The following is a 13,309-nucleotide window of genomic DNA, read 5'->3' as shown; positions in this document are numbered from 1 at the left end:
CAACTACTCTAAAAATAAAAAACAGTCTTTCCCTTGCTGATCAGTTATAAGAATGTTGTATTTAGGATAGGTGAACCACTCTGTTTTTCCCCTTGTACAATCCATATTACTGTTAGTCATATTTTCAGTGAATGAATGGTATAATAGTCTGAAGTTTTCTTTTACGGCCAAAAACACAGAATCTGCCTCTTCTTGTGTTTCTCACTGGTTATGCCTTCTTTTATCAAAACCAAAAGACTCCCTCTCTTTATCAATATCTTAAAACATTTCTGAAATTATCAGTGGCTTTATAAAATGAATGTTTAATCAGTTGAATAATCACATTTTAAAAAGCTGGAATTATTACTGTGTCAGCAGATTAAAACCACATACCTGTAAATGTTCTGATTTTTCTCAGTAATAGGAATAGAAGCTGGTGTGAAGAGTTTAGAAATTGAGGATATACCATCAAAAATCCGTCCTTTGCTTAAAAAAACTCTGTTTGATAAGGATACACATGTAAGAATGGCAGCTGCTGTGTGCTTCTATGCTATAGGAGAGTGGAGTCAAGAGGCACAGGATATCATGAAGAATGCTCTGATGAATGGTTAGTACAATCACTTTTCTGTCCCCTCCCCCAACTATTTTTGGGTGACTTAATCTACCTCCAAAGCAATTATAACATTTTCTGACAAAGAATGAACAGATAGAAGTCAGACTAGGGCACAGAGTCAGCTGAAGTTAGTTGTAACTAAACCTCATAAAAATAATGAGTTTGGCAAGTCCTACATAGACAGTTGGACTGGGATTAGATTTTCAACTCTACATTTAAGATCTGTGTGTGTGTGTGTGACTTCAAGTCATCTGTTGACTTTCAGTGACCCCATAAATTTCACAGGGTTTTCTGAGTCGAGGAATACTCAGAGGTGATTTTGCCAGTTCCTTTCCCTGGAAATATAGCCTACAGCACCTGATATTCATTGGCGATCTTCCATCCAAGTAGCTTCCAAGTTTAAACAGGATCTAGTTCCTTTAGGGTTATGTGATATTATATGATAAAATGCTATATGTATACTGTCCCTATATAAATATTTTCAGCATTCCTGCTGTGCTTATTAATAGCTTTTGGTGACCATAAACACACATACACAAACACAGATTTTTTTTTTTATTTAGGTATTTATATCCCGCCCTTCAGCCCTAATGGCTCTCAGGGCGGCTTACATTTATTATTATTTTTTTAACCAGACAGTTCCCTGCCACAATCTAAAAGACACGACACAAAAGGAGAAGGGAATGGTGAGGGGGTGAGGGGATCAGTTCCAGCATTCTTCTCTCCCTCTGAGGCCTGGACCAAGGCAGATGGACCGGAGGGAGGGCTCTGCTTCTTCCAGGCAGTTGTGTTAGTCCAGATCAGTATGCACCTTTAAGATGGAGACAGAGAAAATAAGTTGGTAGCATAAGCTTTTATACACTTAAGTCTACTTCCTCAGATCTCTAATCTCAAAGGTGCTACAAGATGCCCTTGTGTACTCACACAAAAGGTATTGTGCCAAATTGAAATTATTTGCTCCTCCAGTAGACCTAATTAGAATTTTAAAAAACTGCCTTTAGCTTGTCAGACTGTGACCAGTGATATAGAGGATTGAAACACTAGGACTTTTTGCTTAAGAGGGATGGTGATATCATTTGCCAGTGTGATCAGAGTTCCCTGTTCCTTCCTTTCCTCTGAAATCCTCAAAGTAGTTGTGCTGCTTGGATGGATTTGCCATCGTACTAACAATAAGATATTGTTGGAAGTTCACCCTGTTGTAATGCAAACTATTTAGAAATGTTTGCTTGATGAAGAAGCCAGTGTGACTTCGAAAGCTTGCAACATGTAATTATGCATTTTGGTTGGTCCAATAAAGGTATCATTGTTTGGCTGTTATTGGATTATTTAGAGATGGCTTAATCTTAAATGGGCCCCAAGACTTTACTAAGACCTGCTCCAACTGAAGATGAAAACTGCTAGTCTTGATTGATATGGCTCAAGACAGCTGCTGGCACTTTGAGTCCCTCCTATGGGGACGATCACAGTTAGTGCTTTCATCTAAAAATGTTCACTGTAGTGCTGATTGTAAATCATTTTCTCTCTATAACTTTCCTTTTTGGTATTAGGTAACAGTACAGATAGCTGGACAGCAGCCCAGGCCCTAGCTATGGATGGCATTACCAGTTTACATGTAATAAAAAGGATTTTGTCTCAGATTTTTGATCAAAACGATGATGCCACTGAAGATCAGGCTTGTCTGTTATTGTCTCGTCTCAGCAAACGCACAGTAAGTATCAAGGGTCATGGGGAAGAACACAGTGGAAATGCATGACAGTCATGGCCCACCAATGCTCTGTGATTCAGGCTTGCCCATCCCTATATAGATATAGGCACTGGACACTGTTTCTGCTACAAAGTATGTTTGTTGCAAAGAAGGAAGTTGTTGAGACCCATTGTGCCATTCTGATCAATGATAAGGTCCCATCTCTTTAAACAGAATCCAGGTCTGATCAACTGTGCCATGGAACTGCATGCTAGTAATGGTGCCTTGAGAGCTTTTATTTTTCCCTCCACAGACTTTTCTTCTAACTTGATTCAGTATGGAATCTCCTCCCATCAGTAGGGTAACAAACATTTTGTTCTATCTTAAAACTGTCCAGATTTGCTTTGAGTGAACATGTTTGGAATTCAAAACATTAAATTCACTGAAGCCTGGATTCTGCAGGTCTGATCTTTAGGCTTCTCTGGTATTGTAGCAGACCAGCTAAGAATCAAGAGACTGACATGCAGAACCAACCTGCTCTTACTTCCAAGTTTTTCCCTTTTTGAGAGCCTATTACCTCTTTGGTAAACTGGAAAAACTACATGTTAATATTTTTCAGCTTTATTTATACTTTTTTGTGATCATGCTAAATGTCCTAAAACAGTTCCACATGGAATGGATGTGGCCTAAGAACAGAATGCAGAATTATTTAGAAATTCTTCTCATCTAAGAGATTGCACATTAGTCAATGACCGAATACATTTTTTACTTTTACTAAGAGATTGCAGTGATATTGTTAGTGCCCTGTAAGAATTCGTTCTTTCTCACCTACAGTGTAAAAGTCAGTATACAAATTTTAACATTTTTATTTTGTTTTGTTTTGTTTCCTTTTAAGGAAAGAATAAGCAGTAGTTTCTTCAAAAATACTGATAATCACAAGATGGGAATGAAAGCCATAGCCCTTTCTAAGTGATGCTACTTTCCTTTCTATAGTTAGAATCTTCTGTTGGCTTGATAGAGCATTTCGTATCTTCCTATTTGTTGGCTTAACCCTTTATTGGCTTAATCCTTTCAGGGCTTGGTTCATTGTTTGCTGGCATCTGAACTGAACAGCTGCCAATGGAAACATCGAGTGTTGGCTTGTAAAACTTTCTCTCGTATTCCTGGGAGTGTCAGCCAGGTATTGTTTCTCTCATTAATTCAATATGTAATCAGGGGTCGGCAACCTACGGCCCGCGGGCCGGATCCGGCCCGGTGAGGCCTTGGGACCGGCCCCAGCCTGGTCCTGCTGCCGATTGCCACCCCCGCCACAACTTCCGCGCCGCTCTGGGCGCCATTTTGAGTTCGGCCCCCCAGTTGTCTGAGGAACAGCAACCCGGCCCCTGGCTCAAAAAGGTTGCCTACCCTTGATGTAAGTGAATATTTGAAGGGCTGGCTTTCTGGCGCAATAAATGCCCATTGACAAGTATCTTCTTATAAAGCATGTTTTTAGAGCAAGTGCTCCCTTAGTTTGTGAAAAACATCCATTTGTTATAACATTTGATCTTCTAAACCATCTACATATATTGTATTTAATATGCTATATTTTGTGATTGCTTATTGGAAAATAAACATGGACTTAATCTTCGGCTCTGACTGCTGAGGCAGGTATCTTTATGGTGGTAGGAAAAGCAAGTTAATTGTTAATTAACTAGTTTAACCATGGGTAGGTAAGTGTGAAGTAAATACCACTTGCTTTAATGGAGTGCATCAAAAACATTGCTCATGCTTCTTTGGGGAAAATATTGTAATGGGGATTTCAATTGCAGTGCAAGTTGTTAAGATGTTTTTGAGTCTAATAAACCCATAATAAGACTGTACTGTTATCAGTCAAAAATCTGATTGGCATTATAAACCAATCAAAATTTTTGATGGATAACAGCACATTCTTATGATGGGTCCCTATATATTAGACTCAACAACATCTTAACAACGTACATGGCAGACTGAAACCCCCATTACAGTATTTTCCCCAAAGAAGCACAGGTGATGTTGAATCTTTTTGGTGCACTGCATTATGTAGCTGAGACTTTATAATGAGTAAACCAGAGGAAACTGGTGGAATAAAGGTTTGCTATCCCCTTCCCTACAAGGCCTGCTTCAAGAATGTGGGATAGGGTAGAAAGGTTGCTTGGAGATAGACTGAGAAACTTTTCTATTGTAAACTTCATTATGTTGACATCTTACAAAAAAGGGCTGGAGAAAATAGTCAAACTGTCATAGAGGGAACAAGACAAACAGTGCAAGGACCCAAAAGGGGGAGGCAAAAAAACTTGCACAGGCAGCAAGTAAAAGGGACCCATGGTCTGTAATGTCTCTACACTAATGCACAGAGCATGGGGAATAAGCAAGACGAACTCGAACTCCTAGTATAACAAAACAAATATGATATAATAGGCATCACTGAAACCTGGTGGGATGAGTCTCATGATTGGAATGTGGAAATAGAGGGGTATAACCTTTTTAAGAGAAACAGGCCAAACAGGAAAGGAGGAGGAATAGCACTATATGTCAGGGACATTTACACCACTGAAGAGATCCAGGACATCCCAATTTTATAGTTGGGAGGGAGGGTTGGATAGGGGTTTTGTTGTTTTTATTGTTGTATACTGTATTTTCTTTACCCGCCTTGATCCTCAATCGGAAGAGGCGGGATATTAATAATAATAATAATAATAATAATAATGATAATAATAACTACTACTACTACTACTGGCAGCCAGGTGGAGAGCATCTGGATAAAAATTAAAGGGGAGGGAAACAACAGGGATGTTATTGTGGGAGTCTACTACAGACCCCCTAGTCAGATGGAGGAACTGGATGATGCCTTTCTAGAACAGATGACCACACACTTAGAAAGGAGAGATGTAGTAGTGATGGGTGACTTCAACTATCCTAATATTTGCTGGAAGTCAAACTCAGCCAAGTCCTCAAGGTCTAGCAAATTCCTCACTTGCCTCGAGGACAATTTCATTGTCCAAAAGTTGGAAGAGGCAACAAGGGGGTCAGTTATTTTAGATCTGATCCTAACCAACAGGGATGACCTATTTAATGGAGTGCAAGTGGTGGCATCCTTAGGTGGGAGTGATCATGCATTCCTGGAGTTTGTTATACAATGGAAAGGAGAAGCCAGGCATAGTCAGACATGCCTTCTAGATTTTAGGAGAGCGGATTTTAGTAAACTTAGAGAAATACTAGGGGTGATCCCATGGTCAGGAATATTAAAAGTTCAAGATGGATGGGAGTTTCCCAAAAGGGAGATACTGAAGGCACAATTTCAAACAGTTCCAATGAGGAACAAAAATGGGATATGTCTCAAGAAACCAGGATGGATGACTAAGGAACTTTCAAACTGAACTAAGTTTGAAACGGAACATGTATAAGAAATGGAAAAATTGGGAAATCACCAAAGAGGAATTCAAACAAATAGCAAGCACATGTAGGGGTAAAGTCAGAACAGCTAAAGTGCAGAATGAACTCAGGCTTGCTAGAGAGGTTAAAAACAATAAAAAGGGCTTTTTGGGATATGTCTGCAGGAACAGGAAGAAGAAGGAAATGGTAGGGCCACTACGTGGAGAAGATAGCAAAATGCTAACAGGGGACAGAGAAAAGGCAGAATTACTTAACACCTTCTTTGCCTCAGTCTTCTCAGAAAAGGCAAAGGATGCTCAAAGTCAGGATAAAGGAGCAGAGGACAGAATAGGGGAATTTCAGCACAGAATAAGTAAAGAGATAGTACAGGAATATCTTGTTAATCTAAATGAATTTAAGTCTCCAGAACCAGGTGAACTACATCCAAGGGTACTAAAAGAACTGGCAAATGTAATATCGGAGCCGTTGGCAATAAACTTTGAGAACTCCTAGAGAACAGGAGAAGTGCCAGCAGACTGGAGGAGGGCAAACGTTGTCCCCATCTTCAAAAAGGGGGAAAAAGAGGAACCCAACAATTATCGTCCAGTTAGTCTGACATCAATACCAGGAAAGATTCGAGAGCACATCATTAAACAGAGTCTGTGAACATATAGATGGCAATGCCATAATCACAAAAAGTCAACATGGGTTTCAGAGAAACAAGTCATGCCAGACAAATCTGATCTCTTTCTTTGATAAAATTACCAGCTTGGTAGATGAAGGGAATGCTGTGGATATAGTATATCTTGATTTCAGTACGGCTTTTGACAAGGTTCTCCATAACGTTCTTGCAAACAAGCTAGCGAAATGTGGGCTAGACAATGTAACTGTTACATGGATTTGTAACTGGTTGACCGGCTGAACCCAAAGAGTGCTCAACAATGGCTCCTTTTCATCCTGGAGAGAAGTGACCAGTGGGGTCCCACAGGTTTCTGTCCTGGGCCCAGTGCTATTCAACATCTTTATCAATGACTTGGATGACAGAATTGGGGGTATACTTACCAAATTTGCAGATGACACCAAATTAGGAGGAGTGGCTAATAGCCCTGAGGACAGGATCAAACTTCAGAATGGCCTTAATAGATTAGAAAGCTGGGCCAAAGCTAATAAAATGAATTTCAACACAGAGAAATGTAAGTTCTTCTTCGTGGTCTCTGCGAATCATACAAATGGGTTTCACTGCACCTGCGCAGTGCTGTTCGGAAACTTCTGGAATCACTGGGCAAAGTTAACTTTGCAACATATAGAAACTTTTTGGCGGTAACTCCGCCCACCCGTTATAAGGCCCCTGCCTTCCCGCTCTTTTCCCCAGTTCCTTTATTCCGCCGCGCTAGCTGCTTCAGGGAACTTCGCTCGCTTTTGCTTGCATTCGGAATCACTTTCACTTTTGACCTCGGACTGTTTCTTGACCATTCTTTGTCTCCCGCCCCTGGCAACTTTGAACTCTCAGACTGTTGACCTCGTTTCTGGACTTTCCCTTTCAACTTGACGACTTCGGAAAATGCCTGCGCCATTTAAGAAGTGCGATGTCTGCGGAGGCAAGGTGCCCATTCAGGACCCGCACTCCTCCTGCCTCCTCTGCTTGGGCAAGGACCATGATACGAAGGCTTGCCCGCTCTGCAAGTCCCTCTCATCCCAGGCTCGCAAGAACCGTGAGTCCCGGCTGACTTCGGCCATCGCGCTGGGCAAGGTTCAGGAGGGAGGCCCCCGTCCATCATCGGCTCCTTCGGCTGCGCCGCCTGCCTCATCTTCCCGGGCGAGTGTGTCCAGCGTGGTGTCTGCCCCACCGATGGCAGGATCGTCCACCACCACCAATGTGGCCCGTGGTTCGCAAAAACCTAGTGCCACCGACAATCCCTCCAAGCGCCCCCACAAACAGTCGGGGACTGGGGGTACCGAGCCCAGGGCAAAATCCGGGAGGAAGCACGCGAAGGATTGCGCAGAGGCGGAGGTCTCGTCGGTCCCGACTCCGTCCTCCAAGGCGTCGTCGAAGGCATCTCAACACGCCTCCAAGCTGCCCGAGACAGGGGCATCCTCTTTGGGGAAGGCTGCACCGGTGGAAAAGGCGAAGACATCTAAGCCTCAATCCTCGGGAGCCGTCGTCCTGCTGGACCTACTGGACAACCCTTTCTTCCCCCCCGAGGATCGGGCCGAGACGCAGCGGTCGTCTAAAAAGAGGCACCACAAGGAGGCGGCTGAAGGCTCCGCACCGAAGAGGTCCAAGCCCACCAAGGACCACACTGGGTCGGAGGTCTCCTCCAAGGGAAAGGAGCGCGCTTCCCACAAGCAACGCTCCCCGTTGAAGAAGGCTCCAACACTAGCCTCTTCACGCCCCGATGGCTCCTCCGCCTCGCATGCAGCCGCTCTCCTGGACACACCGCTGCCGTCGACAGTCGACTTCGCCCACGCCGATGCAGAAGCAGCTGACCTCCCTTGGAGAGTGTCACCTCCTCCTTCGATCCATTCGGAGGTCGACAAACCGATGGAAAGGGACACTGACATGTTTTTTGACGCCGAATCCGGGAGATACTACATGTCAGTGCTGAGGGAGACCGCCTTCAGGGAGTTCACCAGGCTCAACCTGCGCCCGGTGGCCCTCCAAGATGACGAGCCTGTTCCTTCGCATGTGGCGGCCTCAGCCTCTGCACCACGCCACTCCCCGACGGAGCCATCAGCCCTGCAGATACCGGCGCGCCCAGCAACTCGGGTCAGGATCCCGGACTTCCCGCTTACCTCTGACACTGATTCTGAGGAAGAGCCCTTGCTGCCGTTGGGGGAGCCTTCGGACGACGACGACACTTCTGTCCAGGCGTCTCCGCAGCGGATGCACCACCCGGAGCCTTCCTCCCCTACGGATGATGTGCCCTCGTTTAACGAGCACATCATTAAGATGGCAAGGGCCCTGGACATTGAGCTCTCCTTCCCCGAGGAGGACGCTCGGGATCCTGTGGAACGTCGGGTGCATGGCCGGGTGCCCATGCCGCCCTCCATCCCGCTGCTGCCATCCCTCGACTCCATCGTCTGGAGGTCGTGGGATGCGCCAGCCTCCCTCGTCGGATCCTCCAGGAAGATCGAGTCCCTCTACCGGATCTCCCCGTCAAGTTGCTCTTGGTTGGCCGAACACCCCAAGCAGAACTCAGCGATCGTGGAGGGGGCTCAGCAGGGCTTCGTCCCCAAGCAGGCAACTTCCCCAGTCGACCGGGAGGCTAAGAAGATTGATGGTCTGGCCAAGAAGGCCTACTCGGCAGCTGCCCTCGCAGTCAAGGCCATCAACTATAACGCCTGCATGGGGGCGTACATTCAGACTCTCATGGAGGGGATCTCGCCACTCGTCCCGGACGAAGCCCAGCGACACCTGGTATAGATCCGTGATGAGGCCCATTCGATCGGCAGCTGGCTCATCACCGCCTCCAGAAATGTGGCTGACTGTGCGGGACGGGTGATGTCGGCTTCGTTGGCTCTGCACCGGCATGCGTGGCTGAGGGGTTCGGACCTCAATGCCAACGTCAAGTCAGCCATAGAGGACATGCCCCTGGATGGTAGCAGCCTGTTCCACGCCGAGACCGACGAGCGCCTGAACCGCAAGTTCAGAATGAAGGTGGCGGCGAAGAAGCACGGGATGTCATCGGCTTCCATCTCGCCCTTCAGAAAGAGGCAGCGCCCGTGGCAGCCGCAAGGTCAGTCACAGGGGACCTTCCAACAGGACCGGCAACCTCAGCAGCAGGGCTCCCAGAGGCGCCGGTACCCCTCTCAGTCCTCCTCCTCCTCTGGCTGTCGCAACTTTCCTTCCCGGTACCGAAAGTCCCGCCGGCAGGATATCGACTAGGGGAAGAAGAGAGCCTGAAGGGTTGCAGCGCGCTTCGTCTCTCCTTTTTTCTTCTTGGACATTTTAAGGCCCTTTGCCACCACCTGGGCCTCCATTACAACGGACTCGTGGGTCCTCAACATCGTCCGTAGGGGTTATGCCCTCGAGTTCCAAGAGCTACCCCCAACCGGAGCCTTCATGTCCACTCACCCCTCGGACACCCTTCTCGACGAAGTGGGCACTTTGCTGGACAAGGGGGCAATCTCCTCTTTATCGCCCGAACAATGCTCCAGGGCTTTTTTCTCCAGGTACTTCAAGGTACTGAAGGCGGATGGGGGCATCAGACCCATCTTGGACTTGAGGGAGTTGAACTTTTTCCTTGAATACCGCCGGTTTCAGATGGTAACCTTGGCTTCTATTCTGCCGCTTCTCCACCAGGGCCTGTGGTTCGTGACAGTCAACTTGAAGGATGCCTACTTCCACATCGGAATTTGGGAGTCCCACCGGAGATTCCTCGCCTTCGCCGTCGGCTCCACCGCGTACCACTACAACGTGCTCCCCTTTGGCCTTGCCACGGCTCCGAGGGTCTTCACGAAGCGCATGGCACCAGTGGTGGCATACCTTCATCAGAAGGGCTACAGAGTCTTCCCGTACCTGGACGACTGGTTGTTTGCCGCCGACTCACAGCAGGAGCTCCGAGAGGCAGTCTCATTCGCCTTGCACCTTTTGAACTCCCTCGGACTGGTCGTCAACGAAGAGAAGTCTCACTTCACTCCGACCAGACAGGCCAAGTTCATCGGAGCCATCCTCGACTCCAAAAGATGTTCCACCTTTCTCCCTCCAGACCGTTTCCAGGCGTTGGGGGCATCGCTGAAGCCTTGCATCTCTCACAGAAGGGTGAGGGCCAGGGACGTCCAAATAGCTCTGGGCCACATGGCGTCAACGACGTTCGTGACACCGTGGGCAAGGCTTCACCTCCAACCGCTGCAGTCCTGGTTCCTCTCAGTCTTCTCTCTGATGGAGGACCCCCCGTCCAAGTGGCTCACAGTACCGAGACCAGTGGCCGCTTCACTGAGATGGTGGCTGGACTGCCACAACGTCTGCATCGGGATGCCCTTCCATCAACCTCAGCCTCAATTGACTTTGACAACCGATGCTTCCCTGGAAGGCTGGGGTGCCCACCTGCTCGACCTGGTTGTCAAGGACAAGTGGTCGACCCAGGACAAGCGTCTCCACATCAATGCTTTGGAGATGCTCGCAGTCGAAAAGGCCTTGAGGGCATTCGAATCCGCTGTCGCAGGCAAGGTGGTCCTCCTGAGGACGGACAACACCACCATGATGTATTACATCAACAAACAGGGAGGCACCAGATCAAAGACTCTGCTCGAGATCTCTCTCCGCATTTGGGACTGGTGCGTCCAGAGACAGGTGCTCCTCCAGGCAATTCACCTTCCAGGAGAGGACAACGAGTTGGCGGACCGCCTAAGCAGATCCCCTTCGGTGTGCCACGAGTGGAGGCTCCACCCGGAGATGGCCAGCGAACCCCCCCAAGTCGACCTCTTCGCGACCGAATGGAACAGCCACTGTCCCCAGTTCTGCTCCAGGAGGCGAATGGACGGATCCCTGGGAGACGCGTTCGCCTTCCTTTGGACGGGAGAGCTGCTCTACGCCGTCCCTCCCTTCCCTCTCGTCATCAGGGTGGTGTCCAAGATGACAACAGACCGTTTGAATGCGATCCTAATCACTCCGTGGTGGCCGAGACAGCCCTGGTTCACAACCCTTCTCCACCTCTCCAAGAGATGCTTCCTCCACCTCGACTTCCATCCGGACCTGCTGTCGATCCAGGACAGCCGGATTCTGCACCCGGACATTGAGAGGCTGCCGCTTGTGGCCTGGAGAATCCAGCCCTAGCCTCACTACCGGACGCGGTGAGGACAGTGATCCTGGCTGCGCAGAAGCCATCCACCCAGCGGTTCTATGCCCTGAAGTGGAGGAGGTTTAGCCTCTTCCTTGATCAAAAGGACTTGTCTCCTGCGCAGGTGTCCACTCCAGTGGTGCTGGAGTTTTTGATGGCACTGTTGGATGAGGAATTGTGCCTCACATCCATCAAGTGCTACCTCTCTGCCATTTGTTCCAGGTACCAATTTGAGGGTAGGGCTTCCTTCTTTCGGGACCCCTTGGTGAAGGGGTTCCTGAAGGGATGTGCCAACCTGCACCCTCCTGTGTTGGTACCGGCCCCGGCTTGGAGTTTGGAGACGGTGTTGACCGCGCTCCAATCCAAGCCCTTTGAACCGATGGCCACAGCGGACTTGAGACTACTGACTTGGAAAACCGCTTTTCTTGTGGCCATCACCACTGCCCGCCGTGCGGGCGAGCTCTGTGCCTTGCGGAGGGACCAGCCCTTCCTGAGGTTTCACAAAGACAAGGTGGTTCTCCGGAAGACATTACTTTCTTGCCTAAGGTTGTGTCTGCTTTCCACATGTGCCAGGACATTGTGTTGCCTACTCTCGCTTCCAATCCGACTTCGGATGCGGAGCGAAGCCTGCATTCTCTTGATGTCTGGAGAGCGCTGGCATTTTACCTGGACAGAACTGCTGCCTCCAGTCGGTCCGAGAGACTTTTCCAATGTTACTCAGAACCGAAGAAGGGGTTGCCCGTGTCTGCGCAGAGGTTTTCCAAATGGGTGGCTGGTACCATCCACCTCTGCTATGAACTGTTGGGCAAACCTCTCCCGGGTAGGGTTCGGTCCCACTCCACAAGAGCAGTGTCAGCATCCTCTGCATTCCTGTCGGGTATTCCCTTGGAGGATGTCTGTAAGGCTGCTGTCTGGTCCCAGCCATTGACTTTTATAAAGCACTATAGGCTGGACACCAGAGCCATCTGAGACGCAGCTTTCGGGAGGGCTGTGTTGGTTTCAGGGTTGCATTGATTGCACTACTGATGGTTACATTCTGTTGAATGTTTATTTGCACAATTCCAATGGGACTGGTCTTGCATGGCCTTTTATCCCCTTCTCAGGTTTTGCAATGTTATTGCTGTGTTGAGTTTTTGTGCATGAACAAAAGACTGACTCTTTTTATGGTTCAAGGTTTTTATTGTTGCAATAAATATACCCTTGGTTTACCATAGCTTTGGTTTCAGGACACTCCCTCCACCGCTTACCTAAGCTTCTCAGTCTAAACCCATTTGTATGATTCGCAGAGACCACGAAGAAGAAGGACAGGTTGCTTACCTGTAACAGTATTTCTTCGAGTGGTCATCTGCGAATACCTACAAATCCCACCCGTCCATCCCCTCAGTGTCCTGCTATTATTGGCTCTTTCCATCGCCTGCTTGGCGGAAAAATTGCGGAACTGGGGAAAAGAGCGGGAAGGCAGGGGCCTTATAACGGGTGGGCGGAGTTACCGCCAAAAAGTTTCTATATGTTGCAAAGTTAACTTTGCCCAGTGATTCCAGAAGTTTCCGAACAGCACTGCGCAGGCGCAGTGAAACCCATTTCTATGTATTCGCAGATGACCACTTGAAGAAATACTGTTACAGGTAAGCAACCTGTCCGTACTGCTCTTAGGGCCAAAAAATGAAATGAACAGATATAGGATGGTGACACCTGGCTGAACGAGACTACGTGTGAAAGGGATCTGGGAGTCCAAGTAGACCACAAATTGAACATGAGTCAACAGTGTGATGTGGCAGCTAACAAGGCCAATACAATTTTAGGCTGCATCAATAGAAGTATAGTGTCTAGATCAAGGGAAGTAATAACACCACTCTATTCTTC

The 13,309-nt window shown here is 47.9% G+C and overlaps 1 protein-coding gene across 2 annotated transcripts in view; it reads left to right on the top strand.

Moving 5' to 3' along the window:
* HEATR4 (HEAT repeat containing 4) overlaps positions 1 to 13,309 on the top strand; it is a 41,527-nt gene that overhangs the window by 7,431 nt on the left and 20,787 nt on the right. For both annotated transcript variants that reach the window (XR_016280964.1, XM_089521840.1), the window contains exons 6-8: positions 398 to 586; positions 2,140 to 2,300; positions 3,352 to 3,456. Coding sequence is in view for 1 of the 2 variants with exons in the window: in XM_089521840.1 (XP_089377966.1) it covers positions 398 to 586; positions 2,140 to 2,300; positions 3,352 to 3,456 (455 nt within the window). In the remaining variant the exon portion in view is untranslated. The remainder of the gene's footprint in view (positions 1 to 397; positions 587 to 2,139; positions 2,301 to 3,351; positions 3,457 to 13,309) is intronic.

This window comes from Sceloporus occidentalis, unplaced genomic scaffold (genome assembly GCF_023333645.1).
Source record: "Sceloporus occidentalis isolate IW3139 unplaced genomic scaffold, rSceOcc1.0.p SCAF_4, whole genome shotgun sequence".
In the NCBI taxonomy this organism is placed as follows: Eukaryota; Metazoa; Chordata; class Lepidosauria; order Squamata; family Phrynosomatidae; genus Sceloporus; species Sceloporus occidentalis.
The sequence above is the reverse complement of the archived record's forward strand: the minus strand, read 5'-3'. Positions and strand labels throughout refer to the sequence as shown.